Genomic DNA, 16,296 nt, shown 5'->3' on the forward strand with positions numbered 1-16,296 from the left:
GATGAAGAACAGATTGTAGTATGTGATTGTAATGGTCTGTCTGTCTGTATGTATGTATGTATGTATGTATGTCTGTCTGTCTGTCTGTCTATGTGTCTGTCTGTCTGTTAGTCTGTGTGTCTCAATACATATATGTCTATGTGTCTGTCTGCATGTCCGTCTTTTGGTGTGTGTGTGTGTGTGTGTGTGTGTGTGTGTGTGTGTGTGTGTGTGTGTGTGTGTGTGTGTTTGTGGCTGGCTGACTGGCTGGCTGGCTGTCAGTCACATTTATTTGAATCTGTCAGTCTGTCTTAATATGTCTACATGATTGTTTATCTGTTTGTCCCATCTGCCAGTCTATGTCTCTGTTTGTCTGTTTGTCTGCTTGTTGAGAAGCTTTTGAAAAATACCTTACATGCCTGCCTAACTGTCTACTTGAAATAGCCATCAAATACATTGCATTTTGCCAGTCACTGCTGTTACTCCCTTATTTCTAATCTTCTCTGATGATCAAGGAGACACCAAAACTGCAGTACAAACCATCTGGTTGTCAGTTTGCTTGTTAGTCTGCTTTTCACTTTTTCTGTCTGTTACTCATTCACCTCATTGTTTTTGCAACTATTGTGGATCAAGGCACTGCCCTCTTTGTCTGTGCATAAAGGAGTGTGTTTACATTTCTGTGAAAGCCTAAGTCTTTGTTATCAAGAGGAATGCAGTCACTTAGGTAAATAAATTCCATGCATAGCCAAGACTTCATTCTTGCCCAGAAAGGCTTCTAGGCTTACATTTGCCTTCACCTTACCAGGACTGACTAATCAATATCATTACTGCAAAAGAACTCGATTACCTAACGAAGCTGGTAACAAACCATTCAGCATGCATTTGAATGTGAATCACTATGTCACTGGCTCTTTCTGGAAACCAGGTTTCTCTTGGCTAATGGATGAGCAAGTATTGATTGTTCATTAGCAAACTGTTGAGACAGTAGGAGGGTCTGCACGTGCTCAACTCTCTGAGTGAATCACCAATCAGATAGTCTGATCTTCATTGACTGTTTGTTGTCAAAAAATCACAAATGGTGAAACTTTAAGTAGCTACATTGGATGTGTCGAGTGACATTATATTTGCAAACCATTGAAAATATGTTTGGGTGTGGTTTTACATCCGGTTTAGTGCATTTGCATTTATAGATTGCTATATATTATGTCATGGAGTCTGTGTGGTCGCCAGGTTGATGTTACAGAGTGAGTCACTAAGCAGTCAGTGCAAGACAGTGCCTGTGCTGAGTCTGTGGTAGGTAGGATATGAAGTATGAGGCTCTTGTTTCTGTAGCACGGTTTTCTTTAGCCGCCAGGATAAATATAACTATCAACCCACTAATGTATATCTGATCTACACATCTACGTATATAGTTATCTATGTGTACAGAGGCGTGACGCCCACCGATTTGCTCCATTATACGACTCCCAATGCGCTCTATTTCAAGTGCCGTGCGCATCATGCCACCGCCGGTCTGATTGCAGTGTCTCAATGAGTGTTTACGTTATTCGCTTGCCAGCAAATCGCTGCCCGTCTCAAAAGACAACACTTAATTAAGTGCACCTCGTCTCAGCCCGCTGCACTAGACGGATTCCCGGAAGGCGCTTCATTTTGCAGACAAGCTAACTCACTACCGCCGGAGGTCTCTCCATCTGCACGTGCAAGGTTCAGCAAGATAGTGCAGACTGCAGTGTCTCTCTCTGCTGCTGCTGCCGGTGCTGCTGCTCGAATTGGCGGCGTGTGCAGGCACTCACGTGTGTAATGAAGCTGGCGTTATTAGGTTTTAGTTGTTGTTTCGCGTTGAGCACGCCTACACTTAGACACGTCGCTGATACGATGATATTCATTCTACCCATTGTAGCCTGATAGATTTGCCATTTGGCTGCAGCCGCGTGGACAGTGTGGTGCATTAGTATTGTTTCTCTTTTGTGCGTGCATTGTCAAGCAGTATGACAAAGAGCAATGCGAGAGTGATGGCGGCGCTGTTGAGGTCGCATGGTTGGATTATGTTGCCTCTTCTCTTGCTGCTGCAGGAGACTGTTTCTTCTCCAACTGGACCAAAGCAAGGGAAGGATGAGAAGATGAGAAGAAGCGTAAGAAGAGCACCAAAACGTTGCCTGCCTGCATGTAGTAGAGAGTCTACCGTCGCTGTGCTCTGCATGTGCTTTTTCGGATGCTTTTTGCATGTCTGCATATCTTTTGTTTGTAGGTTTTTCAAAGCACTGACAATGAAACGGCCTATGCTTTTGATGTCTGGCGGTCGATTCTCAATGGAAGTGCAAAGTCAGTTGAGCCAGAGTCGGCAAGTGGAGGAAAGGTAAGTGAGTTGTTAGTAGCTCCTCATTGCATGCATGCCACGCTCTTCCAGTTGTTATGACCTTGAGGCTTTCTCTGCTGCAAGCAAGAAGCCTAGACGCACGGTTGTCTGCGTATTGAGCTGCTGCTAATGCTGTAAGGTTAATTCGATGAGGCTGCCTGAGAGTGGAAGATAGAGAGGGAGACGCTGAGGCAGCAGGATGTTTTGTGATTGAATTGTGTAGGAAGTATACGTATGAAAATATTGGATTATGCATGAGCAATGAGAGCTTGCTTGTGCAAGCATCCAGTTATGCATTCAATGAAACTAGAGAGCCACTGATTGTATGCATGGGTTTCATCTGAGGATAGCAGACCAAAGTCTAAATGTTTCTAATTTGATTTTTTTAGTTGAGAGCACCAGGTCCTCCAGGACCGCAAGGACCTCCTGGACCTCCTGGACCTCAAGGACCTCCTGGGCATGGCTGGTCACATAAGGATTTGGTCGTCATCTTTGAGAATTTTCTGAAGACAGACACTTTCCTAGGTCACTTAAATTGTAATTCTAAGGTAAGTCAACATGGAGAAATGAGTGTGGAGTAGACCTTTGTTGTGTTAGCGAGACTTATACTTGTATGCTATTGTGTGTCTTAATTAATCGGAAGTCTCACTAAGTAACAACTGATTGATTGCCAACCAGACATTTCTACAATCTGCTGTGCATTAAAACTGAACAGACCTTTTGGTTATGTGTATTAACTTTTTGTAGAAACAGAAGAGCACTACAGTTGATACAACAGGGACGCCTACTGAGGTAGAATGACAACAGTGCAATAGCACAGTATTTCTGTCTCAATAGGCAGGTGTATGTAGGATGCAGGAGGTGGGCATGCAACAGGATGTCTACCTGGACCACCTGGACCAAAGGTAGGTAAAGCAGAAATGAGACAATTTCCGTTACATTTCAGTTTCTATTTATTGTTTTTGTCTATTTGTTTTGTTTCTTTGTCTATTTGATTGTCTTCTCAATGTTTGTACTACTGCATCTCCATCTATTTCCTATTCCTTCCTTTAGTTCCAGATCTCATCCTATCTCTGACTCGCATTACTCTTTCCATTTCTCTGTTGTTCTCTGTTGTTCTCTGTTGTTCTTTGCCTTTCTTTGTCTTTCTCTCTGTTTGGTGACAGACACGGCTGTGTTTATATGAGAATTAAAGGATTCTGTTTGTATGTCTGATTGATATTCATTGTAGTGTCTTGCTTGTATTATGAAAGATGACCCACGACCATTATCCTAACAAAGAACTGATCTATTGTTGATCTATTGTTGATCTCCCTCCTTATACAACATATGTATTGTTTTAGGGAGAAAAGGGTGAAAGAAGTGACAAGGTATTTACAATGAGTTAGGAACACTTGGACAGACTAATGACCTAATGACCAGTTATGACTCTGTATTAAACGATGTCTGAAGTCTGAGTCTTCCTTTTCCCAATAGGCCAAGCAATTAGAAGCATACTTTACAACGGTGAGAATTCTCAGAAATCTTTTGAGTCGTTTCGAAATGAAATATACTAATTGATTATGTGGTACCAGGCAATCCCAGGCGGAGACACAGTGTGTATTTATATCATTTTAATTTTGTCTGTCTTGTATATGAGAGACTGGTTATCAGTCTGATGTTTGATCAGATAATCAAGGCTTTGCCTCAAGTCACCCACGGATTCACTGTCAGGACATCTCGGTCTCTTAGAGTTAGGAAACGTACAATAATCGAGATAGATTTGTTTGAACATGTGAGACTCCATGCAATTGGGTATCAGTCGAATGAGTATTTCTTGCACATTCTCGCTGTAGGTTATTGCTCCTGGCATGTTCAACCGCGGCTTGTTATTTGACTCAGCAACAGGCCGATTTACTGCAAACGTTGGAGGAATATATCAGTTTGATGCTAAACTGCATATTAGCTGGCATTCGCAAAACAGCCAACCAGCAAACAAGACAGTCTCACAGACACCTACTCACAGTATGCCTTTCATAAGATGCCTCGTATGCATCAATTCAAGATGTGGTTTGAATGGGTGAGTGAGACAGGAAATGAGTTAATTAAGGAGAATTAGGTTGAATGTACTAATGGGTTGAACGTCAGACTAACAAGTCTATGAATATTTATCAGCAGGTCATCTAATATGCTCATAAGAGAGGAATGAGAGAGTTAATGTCACATGTATTGTGCATCTATACAGTACATATGTGCATATTATTATGCTATAAGTGCTGTTTAACATGCATGTGTTTATGTATCACCTTATGGAATACATTTATTGTATTGGAGGGAATCACAATACACCAGAATGTTGACTATTGTATTGGAAAGATGCATCTCACAATACATTACAAAAAAACAATGGATGCATCTCACAATACACTAGATTATTGTATTGGAGGGATGCATCTCACAATACACTAGACTATTGTATTGGAGGGATGCATCTCTCAATACACGTGTGTAAACTCATTTATTTAGACTATTGTATTGGAGTGATGCATCTGACAATACATTACAAAAAAACAATGGATGCATCTCACAATACCCTAGACTATTTTATTGGAGGGATGCATCTCACAATACACTAGACTATTGTATTGGAGGGATGCATCTCTCAATACACTGTAAACCGTGTACTTCCATCCTCTATATTTAATGAAAAATAGTTACCAGGTATGTATTGTCTGATTAGGTACATCCAAGTATTTCATGAAGCCGAACCAAGTAAATCATTCTTCACAATATCTGTAAGAGGAATGCTCCATCTTCGGGTAAGACCAACGTGTTGTGGAATCGGGCTGTGTAGCAGTCATTCATCCAATTAAGTCATTGTTGCTTACAAATAAAAGTAATATACTCTTAATTTAAGAGCACTTGCAGACATGTAGTCTGCTATTTTGTATGTATAGTTGTAACTGACAACAGGGTGTTCATATTGTATCTTTAGTTGTAAGTCAGACTGAGGACTGACAGACTGACTGATGGGAGTCTGTTTAGAGTGCTGACTTTTGGTGTTGTTCAGTTGGCTACTGATTGTACTCATTGTGATTTACGGACATATGTATTAACATACATACAGACAGACAGATGACAGGCAGACAAGTCTCTACCTCTGAGTTTGTGAGAGAATGTGACTGACATTAGGGTGAACTTGTTACCTGGAAAGCCAATCCTAAAAGATACGAACCTGGACAGGTGCATGCACACACACCACAGTTAGAAATACATGCAAACAAAAGAACTCACAGCCTTAAATTGACGTACACTGTATACCACATTTACCAGTTCTTTCCAGTAGCTTTGTAGGAGTTATTATAACCACAATGTTTCCTTATCAATTAATTGGAAGTTGTGCAAGCTGACTGTTTATACACTCTCTGTTTTTGCATCACCTGCCAGTGGGGTGAAACTAAGCCAGACTGAAATAATACTACAGACAGACAAACAGACAGAGACAGACAAACAGACAAACAGACAGACAAACAGACAGACAATTTATTGTCATACAGATTCTACTTATACATATGCTAGGATTTTTTAAATACAAATCAGTCCTTGCAAACAACAAAGTCATTAACTAATGGACTTGACTTTGAATGTCAAAATCAAATAATCTATCTAAATCACCATGATCAGGTGACAGGTTTGAAAGGTTTCTAAGGATAACTTTGGCATTGCATCTTTGCAGAATTGTAGAAAATCTTTTTCTCCAATACAACATGAACATGGAAGCATTAAAATTGGCTTCTGGATTTGCTGACTGTTGTGACAAATGCTGTAAAAAATTCTCTGCCTTTGTGCCCCACCTCCCAAAATGTTCTATCACAAGAGGAACGCATCTGGATACATATCCTCCCGGAACAAGCTCTTCTGAATATTTTTTCAATTTCTTTTCTTCTCTTGTCACAGCAGCATGACCATTTTCCTTGCTAGCGCTCCTACTAATGTCCTGACTCCACGGATGAGCCAGGGACACATCAAGATCCAAATTCTGTCCAGTATTTGGATCAAACATTGTAATGTCTGGACGGTCTTCAGTATTAATGTATTGATGTCTTGGTTCTGTTTGATGGGGAAGGCGAAGGTCAGACAGGCATTCACTCCACCCATTCAAGACTGAATTGTGGAGACCACACAGGTCCACCCCATATTTACAGGTTAAAAGATGGTATCTGTATTCATCCAAATCATGACCACAATCACACTTTTTAATCCAATTGGTGAAAGGTAGAGCCACTCCCAACCTCAGGTAAGACGCTAAAGAAAATTCGTTTGTTTTTAAAGCGTGCTTCGCAGAAGTGGGGATGACATCCAGCCATGCACCAGCCCCTCGTCCTTGCAGGGATCTCAAATGTACTGCACCTCTATCAGACTGTGCTTGTATAATAATATCAGTAGCACTATCACTGGCAATCTTGGTGGATAATCGATGCTGTAATTTCTCTGGATATGAGATAAAGTCATCAAGAGACTGTTATTCTCCATCTTTGTGGTTTGACTTGGGCATTGGTGGTAAAGCTTGATAGGAAGAGGCTACAGACAGACAGCAAGACAAACAGACGGACAGCTTGTTTGCATTTAGTGTTAGAAATGTAACGTAGAGTTTGTGTTTCAATAAATGAAATAGACAGACAGACAGACAGACAGACAACAAGATAGACAGACGGATTGACAGACAGACAGCAAAACATTTCACATTCTCGATTGTACGTCATGATTTGTGTGTTGTAGGCCAGGGACTACACTTCGGTGTTCGTCGAGAATGCCTCACGCCATAACCTGACTGTCTTGACAATGAGTTCCTTCTCGGGCATCTTGTTAGGAGTATGACTGGTCAATGTGACATGGAACACTTATGTATTCATCTTACAGTGTCAGACACATGTTTAGACTTGCTGTAGCATTTGTAAAGTACTTTGAAGTTGAGATAGTCTGGGGCTATTCAGGACGTAATTTGGTGCTGCCTTTGCCTTGATAGCTAACTGGTCGTTTATATATTAATTAATTCATTTGTAGTAATCATGACATTCAATGAGAAGTACTAAAACTGACTGCTCAGTGTGAGTCACACACACACACACACACACACACACACACACACACACACACACACACACACACCACACATGCACGCACACACACACCACACGTGCACGCGCGCACACACACACACACACACACACACACACACACACACACACACACACAATTCCATCTGTGTACACGCTTGATCTATTAACGACCATCAGTTATGTTTATTACGAACATAGTAACAACAGGCCGACCATAGCCTCACGCGGTATAGTACCCAACCGCCATCGTGCAAAACTCTCACCTCAACTACTAAATCAAAGCATGTCTTATCTATGCAGAAGCTGCCAATAATAAATTTCACACCCATTTCAAAAATGAATCCAGACCTTAGCCAGTTGATATCAACAAATATATAACTACATATTTACACGGCCTTGTTTGATGTCTACAAGATCGATGACCAGTCGAACGTGTCCTCTTCGTCGTCATCGTCGAGAAGATCGGAAGCCTCTGAGTGAAATCGTATGGGCGGAGGTTGGTCACTGCTCACACTGTTATTACTACTCACACTCGGAGAGATGAGATGGTGGAGAGGAACACCAGGCACTTGCTGGGAATACGAGTGACCCGAGATGTTTGGTTGGATCTGAGGTGACCGAGACATAATCGGACTTCTTGACGGAGACGGAGAATGATGATGTGGTGACGCCTGGTAACCGAGATACGACGCTGCGGGACTCGGAGTCGCTTGAAGGCTGTGTGATGAGCTGGCTAGACCGTTTGAGACAGTGCTGTTTTGGCTGCTTTGTAATAGACCCTGCTGTGCAAAGAACTGGTTGAACGACATCTGGAGGTCACTGTATTGCGATTGGTCGAGACCCAGCTGTCCACCCTCTGCTCTCAAATTGTCCATCATTCGTTGGAACTGCAGCATGTCGACACCGTCCCAGTTACCGGACTCCGCCGCACCACTGAAACTGTCCAAAAAACTCAGCATTTCTTGCTGTAAAAATGCTGATTGCTGCTGCTCCCGATGGTGATGAGGGTGATGTGGGTGTTGGTGGTGATGTGCGTGTGCATTCGGAGACGCTTGCATGGGAGGTGACGGATATGGAGACTCGTATTTACCTTGGTCGTGTGGCATAGCTGGAATGGTACCAAACGGTCCGACAGGTGGTGAGAACGAACCTTCAGGTTTCGCCGCCTGGTTAGTCTCAAAGACTGATTTGTAGAGAGCCTTGAACGAGGCACTCAAATCATCGAAAACGGCAGTCTCCATGAACGAAGTTTTTCTATTCTGCTGCATGGAAGATTGCAGCGTCGGGCTGCTTTCGACGACAAGAGGACTACTCGTGACCGGAACATACCCATTCCCTGTTACGAAATTGTGCGACACATTTGGCGAGCAGTGAGCGTTGATGGCAGCGAGAGTAGGAGATGCAGGGGCGGGGGAACCCGATGGAGTGGATGTACCACCTGCCACACCCGGACTGTAAGGTGTCGGTGACAGCTATTTACAAATACAGAAAATGAGTCACCAAATAGTAAGACAGGTGTGGCCGATAACAAACAGCCTCAATCACTCCTAGTGCCACGCCCACTAAGTTCAACCCCACAGAAGCTCCTATGGACCCACACTATTTTTTTAATTGCTCACCCGGTCGCTTGGCTTCCTCCTACGCTGTCTTGACGGTGAAAGATCCTCACCCGGTAAAACCTCAATCGACCAGTAAGACCCCTGAATCAACATACAGACATTGTAGTAAGCGTGGACCAATCACACAACACACCAAAGCAAACGCGGGAACCAATCACATTACAACAGTGTCAGACGTCTGCTTACACACACTACACTGTAGCACACGCGGACCAATCACACAACAGACAACACACCCGAGCAAACGCGGGGACCAATCACATTACTACAACCCTCACACACACGACAACGTAGCAAACACCGACCAATCACACTAAAACTCTTCCAACAATGTAGTCTACACCACGGGGTCATCTCAACCGGAAGTAACAATATTCAAACGCCTTCCACGCGCCCTACAACCGGCGAATCACCCAAAAACTCTCTCACGGCGACATCCCCAACAACACCACTCCACATCTCGACTTCCCAACTATGCGTAGGCGCGCCACTTGTCTCACTCACCACCCAAAAAACTCTCTCACGGCGACATCCCCAACAACACCACTCCACATCTCGACTTCCCAACTATGCGTAGGCGCGCCACTTGTCTCACTCACCACCCAAAAATCTCGAACTCACCTTCCCCGGGTCGTCCTTCGGACGCGGCGTCTTCACAAAACATTTGTTCAACGACAGATTGTGACGAATCGAGTTCTAGAAAGGCGACAGAACGCCAACCATTCAGCCAATCAGCACACTTGGCGTCCTATCGATCCGCTTTACCTTCCAGCCGTTGCCCGCATCGCGATAGAACGGAAAGTTATCGCATATCCAGGCGTAGATCTCGCTCAGCGTCATTTTTCTCGCCGCGCTGCTGTTGATTGCGTATGTTATGAGCATGGCGTAGCTGAACGGAGGCTTGCCGTCGCGATAACGCGCTATGTCGTCCTGACTGAGCGTCGCGTGCGGGTCTATTGGCTCTGGGGGCTTGCGTATGGCTCCTACTGTGCGCATGGCGTCGGACGGTGAGTCGACTTTGAGTGTCGGCTGCGATTTGCCGTTGGCGAGCGTGCGCACGTTCAGTTGGCCAAGCCAGTCCATGGCTGTGAGGCTGCTGTTGAGATCGACGCCGCTGTCGTCTTTCGTGTCGTCTGCCATCGCGTGAAAGAAGGCACTTCCTCTGCTGCTAAACAAACGTATACGGGAATTTATACTTTCTTAGTCGAGTACCCGGATAAAAATAACTTTAATGATTAATTTCGGAATCTCGATTTTGCTTAAGTTTTGCGTTAACTATTTTTATGTAATGCTTTTTAAAAAACCAAAGTAATTAATAATTTTAAAATTTTTGTTATTTTATGGTAATCCGGGACACCGAGTGCTCTTATTTCCCGGATTATTCCATGTGGGCAAGACGCCCTACCGTTTAGCGTCGAGGAGGTATGTTGAGGTGGTTTGTGCGTGAATTTTCGTCATATTTATGCATGTTCGGCATTCTAGCTTTCTCATCAGCTGTGTTTGGCGTGTCTTGCAAGATCGTTGAGAATGTTGCTATTTTTGCAACTTTTGCTACATTTGGGATGTGTGGTTGGTCTGTATGAAGATCAAGTGGGAAACTTCGACTGGTAAGATAAAGAGTGGAGCATGACACATCACACTGCAACTGACGAGAAATAATATTTTGATATGCCAAGTTAATTGAGTAGACGAGTAAACAAATATATACAGATTCATGTTTGTAGGTTCTTGTGTGTGTGTGTGTGTGTGTGTGTGTGTGTGTGTGTGTGTGTGTGTGTGTGTGTGTGTGTGTGTGTGTGTGTGTGTGTGTGTGTGTGTGTGTGTCTGCCTGTCTGTCTGTCTGTCTGTTTGTGCGTGCGTGCGTGTGTCTGTCTGTCTGTCTGTCTGTCTGTCTGTTTGTCTGTCTGTCTGTCTGTCTGTCTGTCTGTCTGTCTGTCTGTTTGTGCATGCGTGTGTGTGTGTGTGTGTGTGTGTGTGTGTGTGTGTGTGTGTGTGTGTGTGTGTGTGTGTGTGTGTGTGTGTGTGTGTGTGCATTATAGAGGCCATGAGTTCTCATTGTGTCTTACCACCAAATCTGTATCTATGACAAGAAAATGTGAAAATTAATTTATATCTTAATTAAATTAAGGGTATAACAGAACTCATATTTATATACAAATTTATATGTTGATATTAATTATAAATAATTAAAAATATTAACAGTAAACTAATGAAACAAAAATACATCATTGAAATTAAATATGATGCCAATAATTCTACACACAAATTTATAGTCAACTAATGCATTGTTGGTAAGTGAACAGAGCAGTGATGTGTAAAAAATTTAAATTTTGTTACATTTTTATGTTTGTTGCAGGCACCAGAAATATCTCGGTAGTGTCAAGGCAGTTTACTTTGACCAGTCATCACATACAACCAAGAGAATCATTATGTCTACATATTCCAACGTTTTGGCATCGATTAACGCTCGTACAGGGCAAATACTATGGCGTCGTGTGTTGGAACAGAACGGAATAATAGATGCAGTGTTACATCAGAATGGCGGTGAGTGAATACACACACACACACACACACACACACACACACACACACACACACACACACACACACACACACACACACACACACACACACACACACACACACACACACACACACACACACACACACAAATGAACAAATGTTAAGCCCTCCACGTCATTCAATGTCGACCTAAAGGTCAGTTGTGGAGATAGCTCCTTCTGTCTCTAGAGACAGGGCCTCCATGCACTACGTGGAGGCTTAGGGCCAGCGCTACAATCCACCTGGAGCTTGGCCGGAGTCATCCAGATGCACTGACAATGGCGCAGCTCTGGGACTGGACACTAAGACCTACAAGTACCAGACCTCTCAACTTTTTTGCACCAAATTGTGAGACTGTGTTTTTAAATGACCACGCCCATTAAACATATCCAATGTAGGTGTTGTTAACAGAAAATGTGTTGGCCTCGCTTTACGTTTGTGTGCACCAACGCTTTGCCTTGAAGTTCCAAGCGTTACTTTTACTCCAGGTAGATACCCCAAATACAAGCAAGCAGAGCCGTATATAGAGTCTAGTTTAAAGAATCCGCTATGCACAGAAAGACGGAGCTAACGAGTCTGTGCAAAACGGCTGTCAGAGAGTCTCACGGTAGAGGCTTGCCGGGAGAAAAGACTGGCAATCGTGAGAATTGGCCACAAATCGTGAGACTTGTGCGTACTATATAAATCGTAAGTCTCACAACAAAATCATGAGAGTTGAGAGGTCTGAATTACCCATCTGCTGCATGATGTTACTGTCAAGCCAGCGGTCATGTCCACCCCAGTCAATGACCAGGTACTCATTTATACTCGAGTCGAGAGAAGCAATTGTGTGTAAGTTTCTTGCTTAAGGAAATTATGCCATAGCTCGCCATCACTGTGACTTGAACCTGCAACCCTGCAAGGTCTCGGATATTTTTATTCTCCAAATGCACTCTCTAACCAATTGAGCTACAACACCACGCACACACACACACACACACACACACACACACACACACACACACCTCACCTCTGAAACATTACAACCTCGCTCTGCTGTGCTATGTGGGTTGTAACAAATAGATTTACAAATAAAAATCTATGAAATACAGATTAATAAAAAATTAAGTAAAAAACAAAAAATAGATTTTAACAGAGATTAATAATATACTAACTCACCTAAGTGAATAAACAGACTCTTGTTCTTTAAAAATATTTCTTAGTTTTATATACAGAAAAATATGACGTCACAACATGCAATAATATTTCTTAATTTTATATACAGAAACATAAGATGGTTATTCAACTATCAACTAATAGATGCATTATGTTTCAGTGTTGATCACAGTGTCCAGACGAGGAAGCCTCATTCGAAGTTGGGATCCTGCCACAGGTCTTCTATTATGGGAATCAGCAACACCAGGAAGTCAACTCAATTTCAGGTTTTACATAAAACTAAATTTCATAATTCAGTGTTCCAGCCAGGATTTCGAAGGGTACACCATAAGAACGAATAGGAGGGCACGAATAGGGGGCACTTGATATGTACATAGAACATTTAACTTATGACGTTACAACACGCAATATGACGTCACAGCACACAATGGCGCAACGCCCGATAATGACGTCATAACACCTAATGACGTCACATCACGTAATAATGACGTCACGTAATAATGATGTGGCGACATGTAATTGTAATGTTACAACATTTGATGGTTTGATGAGAAGAAAAGTTGGTGATTATCACTCACTCACCATTTTCTGATGAACTTTAGTGTACTATGGGTCCTGATGGCTGCTTTGAGAAGCTCTTGGCTTTTCGATTTTTATTGAATTTTGTTAAGGTTTTAGGTGGTTTGTTTTATCGTTTTAGCGTGATGGTATGCTTGTGTATGTTGACTGTTTTGTTTATTGTTTGTTTCTGTTGTAGAGATTCTGTTTCGTGGCTCAATGGCGGAGTACAGGCTGATTTGATGCAGCATTCTGAGGGTCTGCTGTGTGTGTGTGTGTGTGTGTGTGTGTGTGTGTGTGTGTGTGTGTGTGTGTGTGTGTGTGTCTGTCTGTCTGTCTGTCTGTCTGTCTGTCTGTCTGTCTGTCTGTCTGTCTGTTTGTCTGTCTGCCTGTGTGTCTGTGTGTGTATGTGTTTGTTTATCTATTTGTTTTTGTTTGTCTGTTGCTCTGTTTGTGTATTTGTTTGTCTGATGTTTGTTGTTTTGGTGTGATTATTGTTTCTGTGCTTGAAGGGAAGGGGTACATCATAGCAGTTCTTAGAGGGAATTTATTGACAACTTGGTTACAAAACGGAGGAAGGCAGTTGTGGAACGTGACAATTAGTAAAGAGTAAGAGCAATGTATACAATCGTTACTGAAAGTGCGTTTCTCTTCTTTCCATACACTAGACTATTATATTGGAGGGATACATCTCACAATAGACTGTTGTATTGGAGGGATGCATCTCACAATACACTAGAGTATTATATTGGAGGGATGCCTCTCACAGTACACTAGACTATTGTATTGGAGGGATGCATCTCACAATACACTAGACTATTGTAATTGGAGGGATGCATCTCACAATACATTAGACTTTGAGTTGGAAAGAAGTCAATAGTAAATCTCTTGTTTGTATCATAGACTCAAAAGTAGTGACTTCTTGATGAGTCAAGATGGCGACATTCTTCATGTTGTAAGCTTCAGAGAGAAAGCTCATGTGATCTTTCACTCGTATCAACTTAAATCTGGAGAAGAAATCAAACCCAGTCACACTGTGTCAACACCATGGCTCTCATTTGAATCATCAAGGTCAACTACAATGCTACCATATTACCTCACTTTTCAACGGCATGCCGTTACAATGCAAGGGTTAGCAGACTGCCGTTATACCCCGAGATATACCAGCATGACGTTAAAACTGAGGGAATTATGCATACTCTAGCACAAGCTAGCTATCTGTTATGTTACGCCTCTTCTTTACTGATGTCAGTTGAAATGCTGATTGCTTCTAGTTCTTCGCGCTGCTTCAACCATTGGTGTAAGCATCCATGTGGGATGTTGCAATCCCTGGCAGTTTTGGCGACGTTACCACCATTCTGATTACACTTTGTTATTATTGACAGTTTCTTTTCCACGGTATAGCTTTTCCGACCCTTGGCAACTGCTGTTTCTTTTGTCTGACTGTCGTCTTTTTCGTTACCTCCTCCGCGCCAGCAAGTGATCCTGACGCCATGTCTAAAGCTGCTCACGCTATGAGAGATTGATATTCACTAACCTCGATCAATAAAAGCATCCTAGCCTTATAACGGTTATAGTTTTATGGTTACCTGATTGGCGTCTTGCTAAACCTTGCCTATAGTGGCATGCCGTTGAAAGTGAGGTAATACGGTAAATGTTTAAATCATTGTTTAAGCTGTGTGTATGTGTGTGTGTGTGTGTGTGTGTGTGTGTGTGTGTGTGTGTGACCATTTATTGCTTTGTTTTTGCAGTTGTCTGATTACTGGGGGTCACATGCTGCTTTGTGTTGACAAAGTGACTGAAGCAGCTCATTGGCTTTCTATGAAAACTACTGACAAACAGTCGTTTGAAATGGTGTTTTTGCAAGTAAGACACTTCATGACAAAAAGAGTTGTAACTGTGCAAGTTTGTCAGTTGGCTTGTCTGTCAGTTTGTCCGTTTGTTTGTCTGTTTGTCGGTTTGTCTGTCTTTTGGTCTGTCTGTTGTCTGACTGTTTGTATGTCTGTTGTGTGTCTGTTTGTCTGTCTGTTTGTCTGTCTGTTTGTCTGTCTGTTTGTTTGTTTGTCTGTTTGTCTCTATTTATCTGTCTGTTTGTCTGTTTATCTGTCTGTTTGTTTGTTTGTCTGTTTGTCTGTCTGTTTCTCTGTCTGTCTGGCTGTCTGTTTGTCTGTTTATCTGTCTGTTTGTCTGTTTGTTTGTCTGTTTGTTTGTTTGCCTGCTGTCTATTGTCATTCTTAATGTATTGTATTTGTTTTCTACTCAATTGTTTATTTTTTGTTTACCTGTTTACGTGTATGTGTGTCTGTTTGTCTGTCATTAGTCTATCTATTCTGTCATTATTCTTCAACTCAACTACACAAACAAATTCTAAGAGTTTCTACATGTGGGATGTTTTTGTTTTAGTCTATTGACAGCTCAATGATTGGCTTGTCTCCTATGGCTGTGTCACATCTTAGTCCCATCACTTCAACTCATCAAGATTTCTTGCTACATCTTTCCACTGACAAGAAAGTTCTTATGGCATTTGATGCAGTGGAGGCGATGCCAGTTGCTCGGAAAGTCTTTGAGAACAAGGAAGATATACGAATGGGGACGCTTGGAGACATGAGGATTCTCTTCATTTTGAGTCAACAGGAGGAGGTAAATGCCATTCTACAATCAGAATAAACAGAGCATGATGGTTACAGGAAACTATTGTAACATTGAAGTCTGTCTGTTTGTCTGTCTAACTCTCTGTCTGTCTGTGTGTCTGTCTGTCTGTCTGTCTGTATGTATGTATGTATGTATGTATGTATGTATGTCTGCTTGTTTGTCTCTTTTTCTGTTTGATGTGTTTTTGTCTGTCTGTTTGTTTGTTGCTAATTGGTTATCAACTTATGTGTCTTAGGGATCATTGGACATTCAGTGTTTGACAGCCGACGATCTAATAGAAATGTCTGAATTAGCACAAACAGTTGAGATGCCAGAT

The 16,296-nt window shown here is 42.2% G+C and overlaps 3 protein-coding genes across 4 annotated transcripts in view; 2 read left to right on the forward strand and 1 right to left on the reverse strand.

The window, feature by feature from the left end:
• Positions 1–248: 248 nt before the first annotated feature.
• Positions 249–7,288, forward strand: LOC134182287 (erythroferrone-like). 2 transcript variants are annotated; one of them, XM_062649683.1, is made up of 13 exons: positions 249–1,798; positions 1,880–2,111; positions 2,228–2,335; positions 2,725–2,883; positions 3,083–3,127; positions 3,187–3,240; positions 3,679–3,705; positions 3,812–3,841; positions 3,910–3,930; positions 4,005–4,109; positions 4,171–4,394; positions 5,055–5,133; positions 7,094–7,288. In XM_062649683.1, the coding sequence occupies exons 2-13, from the start codon at positions 1,968–1,970 to the stop codon at positions 7,190–7,192; spliced, it is 1,095 nt and encodes a 364-aa protein (XP_062505667.1). In that variant the 5' UTR covers positions 249–1,798; positions 1,880–1,967; the 3' UTR covers positions 7,193–7,288. The 2 variants fall into 2 exon arrangements, with proteins under 2 accessions (XP_062505667.1, XP_062505666.1); XM_062649682.1 differs by having other exon boundaries at positions 249–838; positions 905–2,111.
• A 291-nt stretch (positions 7,289–7,579) lies between these two features.
• Positions 7,580–10,228, reverse strand: LOC134182448 (forkhead box protein J3-like). Its single transcript, XM_062649852.1, has 4 exons — positions 9,819–10,228; positions 9,675–9,749; positions 9,054–9,134; positions 7,580–8,906 (listed from the first exon to the last, which is right to left on the reverse strand). Exons 1-4 carry the CDS (start codon positions 10,191–10,193, stop codon positions 7,842–7,844), a joined length of 1,596 nt encoding a protein of 531 aa, XP_062505836.1. The 5' UTR covers positions 10,194–10,228; the 3' UTR covers positions 7,580–7,841.
• Positions 10,229–10,432: 204 nt separating this feature from the next.
• LOC134182233 (ER membrane protein complex subunit 1-like) overlaps positions 10,433–16,296 on the forward strand; it is a 16,425-nt gene continuing 10,561 nt past the window's right edge. The window contains exons 1-10 of the mRNA XM_062649615.1: positions 10,433–10,475; positions 10,536–10,660; positions 11,410–11,597; positions 12,931–13,036; positions 13,528–13,586; positions 13,841–13,937; positions 14,232–14,399; positions 15,080–15,194; positions 15,732–15,968; positions 16,216–16,296. The exon at positions 16,216–16,296 is cut by the window's right edge and continues 21 nt beyond it. Of these exons, the coding sequence (XP_062505599.1) occupies positions 10,581–10,660; positions 11,410–11,597; positions 12,931–13,036; positions 13,528–13,586; positions 13,841–13,937; positions 14,232–14,399; positions 15,080–15,194; positions 15,732–15,968; positions 16,216–16,296 (1,131 nt within the window). The 5' untranslated portion in view covers positions 10,433–10,475; positions 10,536–10,580. The remainder of the gene's footprint in view (positions 10,476–10,535; positions 10,661–11,409; positions 11,598–12,930; positions 13,037–13,527; positions 13,587–13,840; positions 13,938–14,231; positions 14,400–15,079; positions 15,195–15,731; positions 15,969–16,215) is intronic.

The sequence above is a fragment of the Corticium candelabrum genome, chromosome 7, assembly GCF_963422355.1.
Source record: "Corticium candelabrum chromosome 7, ooCorCand1.1, whole genome shotgun sequence".
Taxonomy (NCBI): Eukaryota; Metazoa; Porifera; class Homoscleromorpha; order Homosclerophorida; family Plakinidae; genus Corticium; species Corticium candelabrum.